Below are 20156 nucleotides of genomic sequence, written 5' to 3'. Positions count from 1 at the left end.
ACTTGGCGCATAAATAAAATCATGAATGATAGCATATTAATATAATGTAAATATCAAATATATAAATATTGTAAAATATAGCACTAAACACATTGAACGAAGGTGAACCTGATGATACATAATGATACACAGCTGTAACATTCAATTTAAAGGAAAATCTTATGTATTTAAGTGAGATGATATTTTTGAGTGATAAGGTATTTTTGTCTAAAATTGATGTTGATGATTGATTGGGTGCACCAATTTTCTTGCATTTTATAGGTATATATTTTAACACTTTTGAAGGAAAAATATGAAAATGAACTTTCTTTGGAATATGATCTGAATGAGTGATGATGGAGAGATAATACTAGCATTCAGGTGTAAAAATTCTGAGCTATGAACAATTACATCGAATTATTTTGATATTCATGATAGTTCAAAGGTTAAGTACACAACGTTATAAAATTTAAATGGTACAACAATTCCTGAAAGACAACTGATACATATCTATATTTGCATCGTGTGTGATTAACAACATAACATCACAGTCAAATGGATTCAGTCATTCATAAATTCTATCAAAAATCAGAAAGAAGTGAAATTTGATTTGGTCCAATGAAATGGATTCAGATGTAAAGACGAAAAGAAATCTGAAAACCTTAAGTATGAAATCAAAAAAATTCTATTGCTTTTTTGTTCTACTGAACAATGAAAAGTTTCTAGCATAAATAACAGCTTCAAGGTTAAACCTGTTCATCATTTCAGTTTACAATGACTTCACAGTCTTGGTTGACAAGACCTACTTCCTCTGCCATGCTGTTCTCATGGAAAAAAAAATAAATATTTTGCTAAAGGATTTAACAGAAGTACAGCATTGATATTGAGAGATATATTGTGAAGCAATAATATACATAAAACTATGATAATTTTTCACTCAACCTATACTTAGCTTCAATGATAAAGACTATATCATTGTCAAATTGACTATGATAAATTTCCCCTAAATCACACTAATTTTCCATGATTCAGACTGTAATACATTGTCTGATTGACACTCCACTCAATTCACAATTTCTCAAGATTCTGATTGGTTGATATTGGTGTAGTCTATATTTAGATTCTAGGAACAACTTTCCACTGTAATTCAAACACCGTTGATACAGAATCCGTCATTAACATGAACTGTGGGTTGTCATGGCAATGCATCTGATAGGCCATTAGTACTGTTTTGTTTACACTTCTTTTAAACAATCACTGCAAAAAGATTAACAGTATTAATTATTTAATATAGGAATTATTTAAGACATTACAAGTTTCTAATACAGTATTTAAGGGGTCTTTTAACAAGCATGTATAAACCACAAATTTTCAAGAAAAAAAAATTTATAGTAATGTTAAGAATTTTCTATTCTAATAGGGATTCCATTATCAAAATTTAAAAACATGTATTTGACTGAAAAAAAGTTTATCAGTGGAAATTTGTCTGAATATAACAGAATAAAAATTAAATTCATAATGTAAGATTTCAAATTCAATGTGTATATATTTTTCAATTTTCATTGGCCACTGGACATTATTAATAAGCAACCAACAATCAATCAATATATTTTTCATAAACAAAATTAAACCTAACAGATACATAATTTTGGAATTTTTATATTTAAACTGAATAAAAACTCAATCATGGGTACATTTTTCTGGAAATTACAAAAAAAACAAATAGTTGTTTCCTTCATTTTCACCACTTGCCCATAAAGCAGGAATTATATTAATAAGAGTTGTCTTTCTTTGTATGCATTTACTCAATTTCTAGCTTTACAATGGAAATGCCAGGAACTTCCATTCAATAACAAACAAGTTCACATGCTGTGGATTCATTTACTATCATGGGCTTTGAATTTTTTGTAGATTAATGAAAAATTAATTGATTTCATTGTTTTGTCTTAGTCGAAATTCATAAAAGCCTATTGAAAATTTGTAGAAAGTTGAACATTTAAAGTTGTGCCTTAATCTTTAACAATGAAATCTACAAAAATTGGTATCCAACAAATAAAAATAAATCAACAGAACTTTACTTACGTATGCCTGATAATGATCAATACCAAAATGTTCTTGAATTAAAATTAAAACTAATACCAGCCCTTTTTCTTTTATGTGTGAAAGCAGTGCATTTTATTAAAAATAACACCATTTCTACACATTCAGCTATTGTAATTAATCATGCTACTATGACAATCTGTAATACATACCAATAATAACTCAACATCCTTCTCACTAAAACTTGGTGGAACAGTTCTGGAATATTTCAAAGATAGCATATCTCCAACTTCATTGATTATTGCAAGGGCCTGAAACAAGGAGATCAATTAATGTAAACATGTTTTATTGAACATTTAGTTACATATAACTTAAAAAATAAATCAATACAAAGTTTACATATCATATTGATATTTCGTATTTGCAACAGACGTTGGTTTTGCCTGAAAAAGACTCATCAGTGGCGCTCAATAAAAAAAAAGTTAAGTAGTTTAAAAAAACAAGACAACTGCTCTTGTCAAATCCATCTATTTGACCTAAACCATTTTAAAATGCATGCATTATATTTCAGGCAGCATAATTTCAAATTGAAAGGTCTTGTGCACTCGGATATGATTACTTAAGGAATATGGGTACATATCAACCATATTCTTGTTTGAAATAAATGTTTTATACTTTAATTTTAAACATTTTCATAAACACACACTTATTGGTTTATGAGTAACTTTTGAGATGACGCACACATTATCTTACGATAGAATGATCACCACAAACTTTCCCAGTGAGGTCAGTGTATAAAAACTTACCTTGTCTAACATTTCTTTATTATGAGCAGCTGACAGACAAAACCTTGCTCGAGATTCTATGATGGGTGTGGCTGGGAATCCTACCACCACAATACCAAGTCCTCTTTTCAAACATTCTCTGCCTAATGCACTGAAATATACAATAAGATTGCAATAAAAAGCTGATTTTTTTCGAAAAGTATTCTTGATTTATAGTTTTTCAAAAACTAATTCTTAATTTGCCAAATTAAAAATAAACAATGAAATTCCAATAAAAGGCAATTCATATTAGTAATATCATCTAGCCTCCATAGAAGGTATAAAGAGGTTTTTGCTATACCTATTGCTCATTGTTGAAGACTGTATGGGGACCCATGGTTGCTGATATTCTCACCCTTTCATTTCTGGTGAACGGTTATTTCAATGTCTTTTTTCAGGTTTCTTTTATTTCAATAGAGGAGGATAGAGACTAAACTAGAAAGCCTTATGCTGGATTGTAACAATTGTTCTATTTTAATAGAGGAGGATAGAGACTAACCTAGAAAGCCTTATGCTGGATTGTAACAATTGTTTTATTTTAATAGAGGAGGATAGAGACTAACCTAGAAAGCCTTATGCTGGATTGTAACAATTGTTTTATTTTAATAGAGGAGGATAGAGACTAACCTAGAAAGCCTTATGCTGGATTGTAACAATTGTTTTATTTTAATAGAGGAGGATAGAGACTAACCTAGAAAGCCTTATGCTGGATTGTAACAATTGTTCTATTTTAATAGAGGAGGATAGAGACTAACCTAGAAAGCCTTATGCTGGATTGTAACAATTGTTTTATTTTAATAGAGGAGGATAGAGACTAACCTAGAAAGCCTTATGCTGGATTGTAACAATTGTTTTATTTTAATAGAGGAGGATAGAGACTAACCTAGAAAGCCTTATGCTGGATTGTAACAATTGTTCTATTTTAATAGAGGAGGATAGAGACTAACCTAGAAAGCCTTATGCTGGATTGTAACAATTGTTTTATTTTAATAGAGGAGGATAGAGACTAACCTAGAAAGCCTTATGCTGGATTGTAACAATTGTTTTATTTTAATCAGTCAAGGATTTGCACAAAAATGCAAAGACTTATTAGATGACAGATTGATTTTAGATTTAAACATATACTGTGAAAGTACTTTTACTCATAGGGAACCAGTTTTTAGTGGTTTTCGTGAATGACTTTATCCACGAATTTAAGTGTCCAAAGAATTAAAACAAACATTGTCCAAATCAAGACATGGAAAGATCCCCATGTAGGTTTGACTACTGATATCAACTAGAAAATATATTGAATAACGCCAACTCTGAGAATATTATAATAGTAGTCACAAGACAAACACACTATGAACTACAACTGCAGGCATGATTATACCCAAATAATCTTTAAAAACCTAAACTGTAAATCTTTAGATCATTTATATCTCATAAAAAAATACTTTTGATCAATGAAAGTCAGATTTCCAGTATTGATATGCTATGTAAAGTGTTTATTTTATATCCTTATAACTCTCCTACATATGGAAAATTATAATTTCTTGCTGGGCTTGCTTTTGATAAGAATTATCTTACAATTCAAGATACTCTTATAGCATTTGTTTATGTAACTGTTTTCTTTAGGTGACATGTTTATGGTCTAATTAACACATTTGATGGTCTTTAATCTGCTGATCACTCCATCTTAGGCTAATTAGTGTCATCCTACGATTAACACAGGTCCATGTTTTTGCAATTTCCTTCAATCCAGAAAATTTGTAACCTTCGTTTCTAATGGCTTCAATTTTTAGAAACACTAAAATCCAAGAATTTGGGACTGGCAAAATATTCTTAAGTTGATATTGAAAAAATTTGGGGGTGCAAGATCTTTTTCTTTACAAAACTTCAAATTTTTAGAGATTGGAAATCAACTCAGCAATCTTTTTTGGAAAGATGTTTTTCAAGCTTTACACTCATCTAAACCACATGTTAAAACTGATGTCAAGGAGTGTCTCTCGATGGATATCTTGAATTTTGTGAAAACAGAAGATTTCTCATTATATAACAGATGGGGAGTTGCCGGTGTGCAAAACCTCTGTCACATTTTTGACCATCAAAGAAGAGATTTTTTCACATTTGATCAGATTAAACAAAAAGTTCAGACAAATAATTATATGCACTATTACAGTTTAATATCAAATATCCCTATGGAGGTAAAACAGTGTATTAGGGAAAACACTGATACTGACTTAGAAAATTTTACTCCGCAGGAAATTTTTTTGGAGAAAATTACTAGCAGTAAAAATATCAAATTCATATATAATAATCTTATTGTAAAATGTGCACATCCTCCAGTTGTAAAATTTTCAAAATGGGAGGATGAGCTGCATTCTAACATTGAAGACTGGAAGAAATACTTTTGTATACTTCAGAAATGTTGTAGAGATACATATTTGTATAATTTCCAATATAAGTTTTTACATAGGACTATTCCTACAAATACATTTTTATATAAGATTAAAATCAAAGATACAAAGTTATGTTCTTTTTGTAGATGTGAAGATGAAACTATTGGACATTTATTTTATGATTGTCAAGTGACATCAAATTTTTTATATTTGTTTTGTGCTTGCCTGAAAAATTTCTATGTTAACATTGATTTTAACAAAAAAAACTTTTTTCTTGGTTTTGTAGAAGAAAGCTTATTTTTAAATTTTCTTGTAATTTTTGCCAAAAAATACATATATAAATGCAAGCTAGAAGAAAAGCTTCCAAATGCAATTGAATTAAAAAATAGACTGAGAAACTTTTATAACTTAGAGTTATATACAGCAAGAAAATACAACAAAGTTTTTGAACTTGAAAAACTTTGGGCCCCTATGCTAATTATTTATCCTGAATGGTAATCTAACAACCAAATTTATATCAATATATATATCTTTTTGACCTATTTATGGAACAGAGCAAACAACATGTAATATATGCATAGCACATGTAAACCTTCTTTTTTTTTTTCTTCTATTTTAAAATAATCTATAGATATTTCTATATGAAGAGATTGTGAAAAAAGAGAGAAAGAGAGAGTGAGAAAGAAGGAGAGAGAGAGTGTGAAAGAGAGAGAGAAAAAAAAAAGATTTTCAAAATATTTATTTTTTAGTTTGTGTAAATCTTGATAAAACAATAGTCTATTGTTGTTATATATTTGAAACCCTGTAACACCCTAGTCAGGTGGTGCTGTAAGGGTGATGTTAAATCCTGACTATTGAAAAAATAAATAAAAAATAAAAAAAAAAAATCCAAGAATTTAAAAATCCATGAACATTTAAATGTTGCTCAAACCACGAAAATAGATACCCACGTTTTCATTGTTTTCCATAATAAAAAATGTCAATTCAACACTTACGCAATTTTAGCTGGCATAAATATTAACAATGGAATGACGGGTGAATCTTTGTTTCCGTAGATAATAAAACCCATATCATGTAACCTCCTTCTGAAATAGCGTGTATTCCACTTAAGTTGTTGTACTCTTTTTTGACCTAAAATTGAACAACAGCATGTTAGCATTCTATAGTGCCCAATTCTAAATATCTGACATAAATATCATAAATTATTTCACAACTAACAAAATATTTTGCATTATAAAAGCATAAAAGGAGGTTAAATTCCTTTATTGCTTTCTTTAAGTGGTTCACACAAAGGTCTAAAAAATATGTGAACCAGACTTTAGAAGCATTACTGTAAATTCAGAAATAATATTGTGATGTTTTCATTATTGCAAAAAATGCAACAGGGTTATAATCGCAATAATTAAAACTTGCATTTTGAAATTTTGTATATAAATTAAACAGGATTTTTCTGAATATTGCAAAAATTAAAATCGCATTTTAGTCTTAAATGAAAAATTGAAATAATAAATGCACACAATAATTTCTGAATTTACAGTACTATAAATAACACTGAATTATACTGAAAGTCAAGCTTACATTCCATATGGTCTTAAAACTGTAATATTTCAATATACTATCTGCTCTTAGTTCGGTATGATGTTTGCAACATTTAAAAAATAATGCAAAACAAGGTTATTAAGTTTTGATTTTTCGTTTGAATTGTTTTATATTTGTCATTTTAGGCCTTTTGCTGTATCGGTTTTACTCATTGTTGAAAGCTGTAAGTAACCTCTAACTGATAACTTCCATGTCATTTGGTCTCTGGTGGTGAGTTGTCTTATTGGCAATCATACCACATCTTCTTATTTTATATTTACAAAAACCTTTAAGTTATATCAAATTGACTTTATAATTATATACCAGAAATATCATTAAAGCTTAGAAGGTTTAATTTAACTTTGTTTATCTAAGAATTTTTCATATCCTTACCTTCATTTGTGCCATCTGCTCCCATGATGATTGACATTGATGATATGATTTGTTGTGTTACTGGAGGGGCCATGGTACAGGAATATATTGATCCATGAGACTGTAATTTCAAATGGTTAATCAAATCCTGGAAAATAATAATAATTTTAAAGTTATTTCCCTTTGATTAATAAACGCAATAACATCCACCATACAAATGTCATTTTGACTGAACTAGTGTTTCAGAAAAAGGGTGAAGGTTTGGATCCATGAAAACGTTTAATCCCGCTGCAAATGTTTGCATCTGTCCTAAGTACAGTAGTTGTCATTTGTTTATGTAACTTATACGTGTTTCCCGTTTCTCATTTTTTTATTTTATATAGATTAGACCATTGGTTTTCCCGTTTGAATGGTTTACACTAGTAATTTTCCGGCCCTTTATAGCTTGTTGTTCGGTGTGAGCCAAGGCTCCGTGTTGAAGGCCGTACATTGACCTATACTGGTTTACTTTTTTTAAATTGTTATTTGGATGGAAAGTTGTCTCATTGGCACTCACACCACATCTTCCTATATCTAGTACACATTTTGGTTTAGGGGCTAGCTGAAGCCCGCCTCTAGAATCGTGATTTTCTCACTATGTTGAAGACCCCATTGGTGGCCTTGGGCTGTTTTCTGCTCTTTGCCCACTTCCATTCTCAATTTTACCATATCTTCTTTTGATTCCTTTTTCTTTATCTCTTAAATGATATCAGGAGATTGATTATCCAAATTATTTCTGCATTGCATATTATTTAACAATAGAACTAACGGTAATATAATAATTGGAAAGTTATCAGCTCTTATATGCTTCTTTTTTTGATAATTTCAACAAAAACTTCACAGAAGTTGAATACTTTTTCTATAATTACAATTTACATATACCTTGGACCCTCCAATATAACCGCCAGCAGCACCAAAACTTTTTGTAAACGTTCCCATCATGATATCAATGTCTTTAGGATCAATTCCAAAATAATCCACTATGCCTCGGCCATGTGGTCCCATGGCTCCAACACTATGGGCCTCATCTAAGTAAATGTAAGCTTTGTATTTCTTCTTCAATGCCACTACTTCTGGCAATTTTACAATCGATCCTTCCATACTAAAAGAAAGAAGTCATTATTATTAGATGATCATTAAAATTACCAATAATACACCAGATTAATTTCCTGCCAGAAGTGAATTTATTATGTGTAAGTGTGTCACTTTAATATCTTCAGTCTAAATAACTAAAAATAATGTACCACACCAAATTCTTTTCAATAATAAAATTTACACCGATTGAGTTTACTTAAATTATAAATGCATTATAAAAGAACTTTTTAGAGCCTATATTAATCTTAAAACCAAGGCAAATAATCAGTTCTAAATATTTTTTAATTATATGAAAGTACATGTCTTTCCCTCTAAAAACAAAGATGTTTTTTTTTCACACAAAAGAATGTTAGAGACTTAATTTTTTTTGTTTAAAAAATATTTAATTTAAAAACTCCTTGACTCTCAAAATTAAATGTTATGACCTAAATTGTTATAATGACAAAACAATTTTAAAACTTTGTAAATTATCATATGCTTTTTTCATCTTTACCTCAATATCTTAATATTGATTAAATAAGGCACACTATACCAGTGTTTCAGCTGGCATGAAATGGAGGGGCGCAGCGTCCCGCCCCCGAAATTTTGCGCCCCTATGTGCCCTTTTGAAAAAAGTTTAAAAACATTCTTTTTTCCTCATTTCGTACCCTTTTTTGAAAACGCCGCCGCTCTATTTTCAAATCCTAGCTGGAACACTGCTATACTCTAATGAAACACAATCTGTCAGAAGTTATACTTTTAAATATATTTTGCAGTACTGTGGATTCCATTAATTTTGTGTGTAGCAATTTTCATGGATTGAGTTAAAAATGTGTTTTCATGGATATTTAATTTTTAGCAATCTCCATATAGAAAGCTGATAGAAAATTTGTAGTTTGTTGAACATTTAAATTCATGTTTCACCTGTACCAACAAAATCACGAAAAATTGGTATCCAACAAATAATACTAAATCAACAGTATATGTACTATCAAATACACAATTGCTTATTTGTTTCCTACCTATAGACTCCTTCTACGACAATTAGAATTTTTTTCCATGGCCTGTGTGTTCTTGGCTGTCCAAAGACTACTGCAGTTTTTAATTTATTTTCTAAATCTTCTATATCTGAAATATTATGTACATCAAATAGTGAAATATTGGCAACAAATAGCAAATCAACCATACACGTCAAGTGACATGATATTTGCGTGTAATACACGCGAGGATTTTGTCACATGGCGTGTACACGCTTTTCACCACTTTACACGCAATTACACGCTTTTTCGTTCTTTTCATTTTTTGGTCGTTAGTGATATCGCTATTCTCGAGTTTTTTCCTTATTCGGCGATAAAGACCGAAAAATTCGAAGGAATTGTTTGGCTGCCATATTGTTTATTTTTCTATATGGACAAACACTTGAAACAGTAAAAGGTAAGTAGTTTGTGATTAGTTTTAAACGATTTTGTGACTTTCTTTCAAGTTCACTTTATAGGGGAAATGTGCACAGAAAGAGGTCACTTTCAGGGCCTGTACCCTCGTCTAAAGCGCAGATTGTTAAGCTAAAACGATGTGTACGGCAAGATTCAAAATTTATAAATTATATTTTGGAGTTCGAGTTTAAATGATCTAGTGACAAGTAACGCATAATTTGTGCATTCTATGATGCAATGACAAAAAAACAATACATGTGAGAGGAGAAATACAATGTAGCTATTTGAATAAGCATTATACATGTTTATCTAATGGAAATCAAATTTGTAAAACATTTTTCTTTTTCAATTTCAGTTGAGTTTCAAATCTAGCCAACAGATTTCTACATGCCATGGGGATGAAAATATCATAGAACTGTTGGATCAGCTCTCATAGTACCAGCTATCTTTTGATAAACTACGTACCCAGTTTTGACCAGGCAATAGCAATGGGAGCAATGGCAGATTTAATAGATGACATTTTACATTGCCAAATTAAAAGACATTATGACATTCTTTCAAATCTTGATGAAGCTACATGTAATTCAGTCAAATATCAATTCCTACTGTTGGAGAGCATTTTCAATTATAAAGAAATTGACACTGAATTCTGATCAGAACTTGACTATGTTACATTTATGTTGTGTGCTGCTATTTAAAATAAATGTAACTAAACTTGAAACTGGCAGTTGTTTTGGAATATGTGCCTAGTGGTGGTGCTTTACAATAAAAGTTAACAGTAGAATATATATTGTTTCTTATATTAACAAATTTGTATGTGAAATTATGAACATTACCACATTCATATTAAAAGATACGCATCTACGTCACGCGTTTTCACACGCTTTTTGACATGTCATGTCATGTCATGACATGATTTTCCATTGTCATAGTTGGCAAGTATGAAATCAACAACCTGGATCAGACAGTAATTACATACAGAAATAAATAAATACCAAAGAAAGTCTTCCAAAATATGATTTTTAATTAGTATATAAAATATGCAGATTCCAGTTAAGTTTTAAAAGAGACATTAAGAGATTAGTCAATATTTACCATTATGACGGAATGTTTTAATGGAAGCTCCTGACAACCTTGACCCCAGCACCAAAGATGAGTGATTCAGTTCATCACTTAAAATGAGACATCCCTGAAATTATGTAATGATAATAACTCATAAAATTGCTAACAAATAATGCACAAAAGTATACAAAAATTATTTGTTTTCACTAATCTGAACGACCCTATGTTTTATGCATACAGTCACTAATTTATGGTGCCTTCCATAAATATTTTGTTATCTTGCACAAGGATTTTTTGAATCTATAGAAACTTCTTTTTTTTCATATAAAAATATTTGACTTTCAACCAACATTATTATTTCAACATGTGAAAAGAAACATTATTTTATATATTTTTGGCCTTATGAAGTCATCCTATCTTTTTTCTGCTATCAAAATTTCTTACAACTTTGTGAAGATTATTGATGTTGAGGTTTGTGTTCTATTCATACATTTTCATCGGTGGAAATGGAAGACATTCTTTACTTTTAAACTGCTGTTTCTTTAATATTGATGGGGTACTAAATTTCCACGATTTATGTATTTCTAAATTACAACAAACATTCATGTTTATAACACTTTATAAACTTAGTGCATCTGTACTCACTACTGCTTCTCAGAAATTAACGTAACCTTTTATGTTTTAATCTGTAACCCTAACTTTATTGTTGATATTGTGAAAAATAGCTTGCAGTGGTGTTATCCTGGTTTTGCCCACATTTAATTGCAGGTTTATAAAACATGGGTGAATAATGTCGTAATAATGTACTCCATAATAGAACTAGTTTGCACAATGACTTACCTTTACTACAATGCTTGGCATATTCATGGAATTAGTAGTAAAATCCATTGGAAAAGTGGTTACAGTATATAATGATGTACTCTACAAGACTTAAAGGGTTTGTTAATAAATAACTCACCTTTCCTACAATGCTTGGAGTTAGTGGTAAAACCAAAAGGAAAAGTGGTTACAGTAACAATGTACCGGTACTCCACAAAAAAGTTAGTTTACACAATAACTCACCTTTCCTACAATGCTTGGCATATTCATGGAGTTAGTGGCAAAACCCATTGGAAAAGTGGTGGCAGCTTCTACTCCAAGAAACTTTGCCACTAATTCATCCAGCTGTTTATGGATTTCTAAATAACCTGAAATAATTAAAATATAACATTCAAATCTTTACATTAATTGATAGATCTAGTTTGTACATTTCTTTCATTTTACACTTCTTCATCCTAAGAGTTTCTTAAAATAATTATTCATTTAGTCATTGATAAATATTTTACTGATTTGATTCTTCTTGTCAATATTAATTGAAAATCAAATATTCTGTCAAATTATTTTGATATTGTCTGCTTTCATTATCCAGTTAGTGCAGTTCTAAGGAAAACTGTTGTTGATTCAAATAAAATGGCAGATGACAAAATTATCTGAAAACTGTCAGGTTTTTATGATATCAGATATAACTAATGACAGATACTGCTAACGAAGCGGTACAAAGATGTGGTGCTGTTAAACTTCTTTATTTTGCAATCAACCCTTCTTTTTTTAAAGATGTGTTTTGTCATTCTTACAACATCAATAAAGCACTATCCTAATAGGCATATGTATAGTACATGTAATGGACCATTGTGGAGATATTGTGTTTTTTTTTTAAATTGTTGGCTTATTAGGTCTGTAACAGAAACTTCTATAAACTTGCATAGTATTTTTTCTACACAATAATTCATCTGTATGCGAGTGCCTTTTGGAATCTTATTCGGCAATAGTGCATCTAGATTCATCCTAAACTTAACTGAAACATTAAATTTCATCATGTATTCCTCTTGATGTGTTTTTAAAGCTGAAAGGTTCCTTAATATAAGTTTCAAAATTACAAGCCTCTTAAGTTAAAAGGGAACTTGCCCTCTGTTATTAACTAACCTAATTCTTGCCTACTTCCACAACATCCCACGCCATACTTCATGGTAGATTTTTCTACAGCATCTGCACAGGGACCTTTGTTTTCAGCAAAACCAAGATAATTATAAGATCCAAAATTTAATACATGTTGCTTCTTTCCTGTTAGTCTGAAATAAAAGAAGTTTCATTTTTAGCTAAGAGACAAATTTTTTTTTTTTAATTCTGTTTTTCTAACTATGTTAAACAGGTTGAAAAGTGTTCTAAATCAAATTACAAATAGGTCCTTGTATAATTGCAATTGGCGATAAAAAAATGCTGAGTCGTTTTGCAAGCCTAACAAAGGTCACTTGTGAAAAAAAAAATCATGAAAATTCGCCAATATGAGACATTTCTTACAAATACCCATTGACATGACTGAGAGTCCTGTAAGAAGGGTGAATAGACCACTTTCAAGTTTGTCTGTCAACGAAAAAAACTCAACTATGTGCACTTAATGATGCCATTAAACCAAAAAGAGGGGATTGCCTGTATCCCTGCACTATTAATGTTCATCAAGCATCTTTGTGATTGTGATTTTACAGGATAAACTAGAAATAATGTTTTTTTCTGTAGGTACTTAATCACAACTCCCTGATGACAGCAGTACTGATTGTCAATTATGAGAATTCAATTTGCCGAATAATTTGTGCAATATACAATGTAGCATCATATTTTTCTCACTCGCTCAACATGGGAATGGAAGTAATGATGTTCACTAAAACCAACATTTTTGGACAGAAATGCATCTTGAAAGTTGTCTGTTATGTACATACTCGAAGTTCCATCCATTATCAGGAGATACACGTTCTAACATATCCATTTCTGCGCCAGCTACACTGCATATTGGTCTGTTCCAACAATCTCTTATTCTTCTGTAGAGATTCCTCGTATAAAAACTTTCCCAGCTCTGATAGAGTGAAACATAACCCTACAGAAAAAAGTCAAACTATAATTTTTAGAATTTAAATTGCATGATATACAAACATGTTCTATTTCTTTTTTTTAAACAATGATAATATGATGTATAAAACATACCAGAATCAAGTTACTGTTATATTTGGTTTTTTTTTTTTTTATCTTGGCAGCCTTGTGTAAATAAAAGAGACAGGCACATACAAACCGATTCCAAAGTAAGATTATCATGATTATGTTTAAATGAGAACAAATACCTTAAAAATAGGCACAGAAGCTTAAAATGTATAAATCTTTTTTTTATATATTTCACACAACAAAATAAAGAAGGGGGTTCCAAGTCTAAAACATTTGTATTATACATGTACTATGTGTACCATATATATTGTACCTGAAGCTTGGGTTCTGTGCATGACTTTATTTTTTCAATACCAAGACTCCTTAAGAAATCTCTAATATGTCCAATAACAACAAGAACAGCATATCCCAGATATGTTAAAATGGCTGTAGATAGAGGTGTTTCCTCAAATGTTTCTATAAATGTATCCTTCAGAGGTGTGTTCTGAAAATATAAAGGTATTATTTTCAATACAAGGGAAATAACTAGTATTTTTTCTTTTAAAATGACCATTATGAAAAAACTAACTTCATTATTGCAACATATTGTGATTCTTGATCAATAGATATTGCTTTAAACCCCTCTGCACTAAATATTTTGGCTGTAACAATTTTTTCAATCTGTATTCCTTTTTTACAAATTACATGGACCAAAAATTGTTTATTATACACAATGTATGTTATATCTTACCCATAACTGTTTACCCTTCATACAATCAGTTATATCGTCTGTGCAGGACTTTAAAACCGGTTGACACTTTTACAAAAATGTACCCTCTTAGTATCTAACATGAAGTGGTGATCTATCCTACAGACACATGTACATCTGAAACCACCCTTTTCATGGGTACTTCACTGCAACACTCATTTAAAATGGTTTTCATAAAAATTGCTACCTTTTGTTCAATTACACTTTAACTAAACGTATATTGCATGCCTGGGACATTGTTAAAGTCTGAATGTTTGTGCAGTTGGTATCGTTATGGTGTATTTATATTGCACAAATCTATACTAATCAATATTCTCTATTCATCTATGTATGCTCTGTATGTCCCTTGGGGGTCCATAATCAGAAATAAAGTATGCTGTTGATATTCAAAGGTTGCAGTTAAGTTATCAAAATTCATATTATCAAAAACTTGCAATATATCCAATCATTTATGATATATTAAATGCTTTTAAAAAACAATCTGTCAAAAGGCTTAGGCACTCTATACTGTGTAAACAATGATTTTTCCAATAACTTGTCAATTTGATATGGAAAACAACTCCTCAGTCATTTAAACAGAGCACTTAATGAGATTTTTATCTTCACACTTTTGTTAATAGGAGAGTGATATTTGACTTACTTTCAGAAGACCAGTCTAAAAACAATTTAAAAAAAATCTCACTCATTTGTAAATAAGCTTACATATTTTTCAAACAATAATATTTGCTTCTGTGTATTAAGAATAATTATAAATACTTCTACCCATTAAGAATAGTAATCTTTGAATGTACATATTCAGAATATTAATATATGATTTAAATTTTCCTTTTCAATATTCAGCTTGTAACAGTGTTTCTTTATAATTAGTAGTTATCTGTCATTTTGTCTGTTTAAAACACTTATAAAAATTACCTTTCGTAGAATATTCAGAAACAGTTTAATACCCATATTTCAAACTATATTCCAATAAAGTTTATACACAAATGGAATTTATTTTTTCATGTCCTTTTTTAACTATACTACTAAATAAACATATATAAACAATACTTGTTCGTACATGTACTTATAGAACAGACATAAACAAGTTTTCACACTCAAATCTTAATTGGTGACAGCAGGATGTGTCAATAGATTAAACTTTTACTATAAGTACATGTATATAATTGTTTACAATAGTGTTTCCTTTTATTTTGGTTAGGTCTCTCAGTGTATTGATAAAGGCCAAAATCAATTAATTTTACAAAAAAAATCTTCAAATTTGGAGTGAGACACACCAAAAATAACAGTGAATCATGCATTTTTTTTTTTTATCATTATCAAATGTCTTTCTATAAATACATGTATGATGTGGCATTGATATTTAAAAAAAAAAAATTATTCATGCATCAGCAAAATTGTCAACTGTTGTATAAAACTTTTAATTATTTAATTACGGTGTATTTATATCTTATTTCAATTCTTTGGACAAATGCTTCATTAATTATTTAGTTTTATTACAACATCAACACATGGAAAGCATTGATTATATATGTAACAATATACATAAAAGTTCACTGTTAATATTTAACAAAATAAAGGTGGATTGCTAAAAATTGTAAGCACACAGAGTCAACACTTATTTCCTTTCCCAAACTGAAACTGCATTGTATCTTTCTCATAAGGAGTTATCTGAGTACATGTATTTCAAATTTAGCTTTACAAAAAAATAAATGATTTTAATCATAATTCAAATTTTCTATAGAAAATAATTCGTTCTGCTTCCAGTATAGAATAGAATAGAATAGAATAGAATATTTTTATTTCCCAAATTACAGGGCCCGTAAAGGGCATAAAATCAGATACAATTGATTTGCATAATTGGTAACAACAACAATAATAGAGGCATAAACATATATATTTGGAATATAAGCATTGGTCAGAATCAAGCTAAAAACCACATATATATTGTGAATAAAAGAATAATAAAATTACATTATACATGTATATGTATTTATTCTCAAATTATTTACTTGACTTAGTGTCAGTATTCATACCTGATCTCCTTAATTCAAAACAGTCACAAATATAACAGCCCAGTTTTCCATAAGAGTAACATTTTCTTGGGTCAAGAGCCACAAAAATTTAGAAGATTTATTTAAATTTATAAAATTATAACAATTGTTAGAAATATCTTGAAAAAAATTGTCCCTTTGAATATCATAAAGAGGGCATTCTAATAAGAAAATGAAGCTCATCTTCAACTTTACCAAGTGAGCAATTTAATAGAACAAAGACGCTCAGATCTTTCTATATGCTTTTTTGAATATCTGTCTGTCTCAATTTTTAAAGAGTGAGCACTTATTCTTAATTTGCAAATTGACTGTCTTTTTTTGAAGTCCTGTAATTCTAAATATTTTTCTTTTTTAAAACAATTTTTTATAGAAAAATAAGTACCAAGCTTCCCTTTTTGGGAGTTAATTGTTTGATACTTCAGTTTATTCCAAAATGTGAAATAACTTTTACGTAACATAGTTTATTTTTAACATACTGACATAAAGAATCAATTGATTGGTCAAAATTTGGTAATTCAATCTCTCTCTGAATATAATCTATACTGGAATACCATGTATTTACAATAGAGCTATGTAACTGTTTACAACATATAAATGCATCAAATAATAATCCTTCTTTCAAATGTTCCAGTCTATGACAATAGTTTAACATTGATAAAATTATAGTAAAATACATAAGAAATCTAATAAGCTCTGACATTACAGCTATATTACTTGACTTTCTGTTTACACCAAGAATATATTTCATAAATTTGGTATGAGCTTTTTCAGAAGAATCCTGACCAAAGACTTTTTCTAATATATAATCATTATCTTTTTTACAAGCAGCTGAATCCGTTCTAAACATTCCCCATATTTCACTGCCATATAATAGTATGGGTTAAATTGTATGATCATAAAGATGTAAAAATGTGGCAATACTAGGGTTAGATAATGACAAGCATCTCTGTAGCTTAAAACAAGCTTAATATATCTGAAATGATCTCTTAAGGAGCTTAATGAAAGAAACAGAATTACAAAAACCATCATTGGTCAAATTTGACTGAGGGAATTGGAACCTTGCTTTTTTTTTAATAACTTATCAACAAAAAACATGTCACTGGTATAAAACTGATCATTTAAAAATTTTAAAAATACAGCATTGAATGTTAGCAGCTACAAATGTAGACTCATCAGTTATCATTGAATTTGTAAACAGAGACTTCACCAGCTGTATCTAAGATTCTATGAGTTGAATCTTGAAATACTACTTATTTATAAAAATATGGATATCAGAAGTTATCTGATTTAACAAAAGATAATTAACATAATGGGTTAAGATAATTTGTAGTTAATTATTGACCTTTTTTTTTAACTACATTGTATATAGATTGGTCATGGCTAAAAAAAAATTTGTGGTTAACATTTGAACTTAAACAATGAATTAAGAAGGAATTATTTGGTTTAAAAAAAAGTATATATTTTTTTTACAACCGCAGCATACCCGTAGCCAGGGGGGTTCAGGGGGTTCGTCAGAACCCCACCTTGAAATCATATAAGCACGGTTAAAGTCAACATTTAGTTCAAATTGTGACTGTTAAAGTCGAGTCCATGAGTCCAACAAACCCCCCCTTGGAAATTCCTGGCTACGGGCCTGTGCAGTGTGCATTAAATAGAATAAAACATACAATAAGGGACAATAAATTCATCACAAAATTATTCTAATAAATTAATGTATCAATATAGAAATGTTCTTTAACTTGCAACAATATATAGTTCTGTATATATAGAATGCTAAAATTGAGAATGGAAATGGGGAATGTGCCAATTTGTGCTATATATTTTATCTAAGAAACGGTCAAGGATATATATGCAACAAAAAAATTGTTTAGATAGCAACATGCCTAAATTCTAATTATACAACGCAAATGTAGTTCATAAACCAGGTACAGCACAAATTTGTTTTGGCAACCGGCAATATTTACAACGGGAGATAATCATGGAATGTTGTTTATACTATTAAAATGGGCGTGTCCAATCACGCATTCGATTTTTTTTAATATACAAAAAATCGAAAAATTATTTTAGGTTTATTCTAATATTTTCATTAAATATAAACGAGATTTTACAGTTATTTCGAATTTCATCAAGATAATGGATCACTTTTTTCCGGTTGTAAAAACTGTTTCCAACAAATGTTTCAGTTGTAAACACGCGCATTTCAAAATATCATACAAAACATGCGTTAGCACATATTTTTATTTTACCTGTAAATTCTGTCCGTTTTGATAACAATGATTAATTCCATTAGTTTTGCCGTTCATCCCATTTTTCGGCTTCGTTTTTCCAGCCATCTTCACCACCCTCAACTATAATTTCTAACCAAATTTCGTAACTCTTATTAAGTACACGAGATTCACCAATCAAATATAACGTTATATTTTCTCAAAAAGTAACTGACGTGTATTCCCTATTCGAAACAATATAGCTAAGGGAGAAAACTAAGATTATACCGGAAGTTTCTGAAAATAATTTATGTATGCGCATGGCCATAACGTCACTTTTCAACTGCACGGGACAGCTGAGTGAACAGTTTGTAAGATTAACCAAGAAATTAAAGGTGTGACAGAATGGCAGACAACGATCTGTTAGGAGATTTCCAGTCAGAAAATAACTACCACCAAGAGGATTTCGAGAAAGTGGAGAAAATACCAGAGCAAGATGAAGAAATTTCATCGAGTTATGTCGGTGAGGAGGCAGAGGCTGATCGTTATGATCCCGGGCCCGTCAATACTGATCCAGTTGATAATTTAAATGATTTAGTTAACCTTGGTTCTGCTGGTCAGTCTGCATTTGCTACCAATGACCCTTTTTCTTATCAGCCCCAAGAACCTACAGCACCCCCTAAAGAAGTAGATCAACTTATGTCTGCATTTGAAAACGAGAACACTGAAAGTGAAACGAAAATAGAACCCCAACAAGAAGTGCCCAAGCTTCCCAAGACAGGTAATAGTTTATTTGAAATGCGCTCTTGTTTTCAAAAGATTTTTCAAACATATGTTAAGATAAACTCATTCTGGCAATTTTGTTACGGTTTGTCAAGACTCCAGTTGCAGTGATACAATTTGCGAGTCTGACTCTTCACGCTTTTTGTGTTTAAAATTAATTTATTTCATGTATACATATTTTTAGTCTTTATCATGTATATTAATACTGTGCATTATTTCATATAATGATTTATGACCAATTGCTTCAGGGCAATTCAGGTCACAAATTGTAGTTCAGTCTATAGTCGCCGTCACTTAAAATTGGCACCATGTTTTTTGTTAATTTTTTCTTAAATATCGACCGCGTTTACTAAAGATCATGTTTTTCAATTAGTGGAATAAAAATCCTGTCCAAATATCCACTACTGTCCTACCTTTTATTGTGTTTGCACTGTATAATCCTGACCTTCACATAATCCAAGATAATTTTGTATGGTGGAATCCGACATTGTTATTATCGGAAGTGTTGCCGTGGAGTTCCACGTGCTCTCCATTTTCTTGTGTCTCTCGGAGCTTTTCGTCATCTTTACGTAAAAAAGCGCGGGAAATTGTATCATCAATGACAATGATATTACCGGA

General features: G+C 30.2%; 2 protein-coding genes across 6 annotated transcripts in view; one reads left to right on the top strand and one right to left on the bottom strand.

Annotated features, from left to right (window-relative positions):
• Positions 1-151: 151 nt before the first annotated feature.
• Positions 152-18987, bottom strand: LOC143069634 (serine palmitoyltransferase 2-like). Of its 2 annotated transcripts, none has more exons than XM_076244368.1 (13): positions 18798-18987; positions 14066-14236; positions 13536-13690; positions 12745-12890; positions 11845-11969; positions 10816-10909; positions 9310-9415; positions 8096-8315; positions 7196-7322; positions 6220-6355; positions 2826-2955; positions 2232-2330; positions 152-1236 (listed from the first exon to the last, which is right to left on the bottom strand). In XM_076244368.1, exons 1-13 carry the CDS (start codon positions 18882-18884, stop codon positions 1234-1236), a joined length of 1599 nt encoding a protein of 532 aa, XP_076100483.1. In that variant the 5' UTR covers positions 18885-18987; the 3' UTR covers positions 152-1233. The 2 variants fall into 2 exon arrangements, with proteins under 2 accessions (XP_076100483.1, XP_076100484.1); XM_076244369.1 differs by lacking the exon at positions 18798-18987 and adding an exon at positions 15413-15559.
• An 85-nt stretch (positions 18988-19072) lies between these two features.
• The window catches only part of LOC143069635 (reticulon-1-A-like), a 33148-nt gene continuing 32064 nt past the window's right edge, over positions 19073-20156 (top strand). The window contains exon 1 of one of the 4 annotated variants that reach the window (XM_076244373.1): positions 19073-19278. In XM_076244373.1, coding sequence (XP_076100488.1) covers positions 19161-19278 — 118 coding nt within the window. In that variant the 5' untranslated portion in view covers positions 19073-19160. Of the gene's footprint in view, positions 19537-20156 lie in introns of all 4 variants that reach the window. The other 3 variants (XM_076244374.1, XM_076244370.1, XM_076244371.1) reach the window with 3 other exon arrangements.

This window comes from Mytilus galloprovincialis, chromosome 3 (genome assembly GCF_965363235.1).
Source record: "Mytilus galloprovincialis chromosome 3, xbMytGall1.hap1.1, whole genome shotgun sequence".
Taxonomy (NCBI): Eukaryota; Metazoa; Mollusca; class Bivalvia; order Mytilida; family Mytilidae; genus Mytilus; species Mytilus galloprovincialis.
The sequence above is the reverse complement of the archived record's forward strand: the minus strand, read 5'-3'. Positions and strand labels throughout refer to the sequence as shown.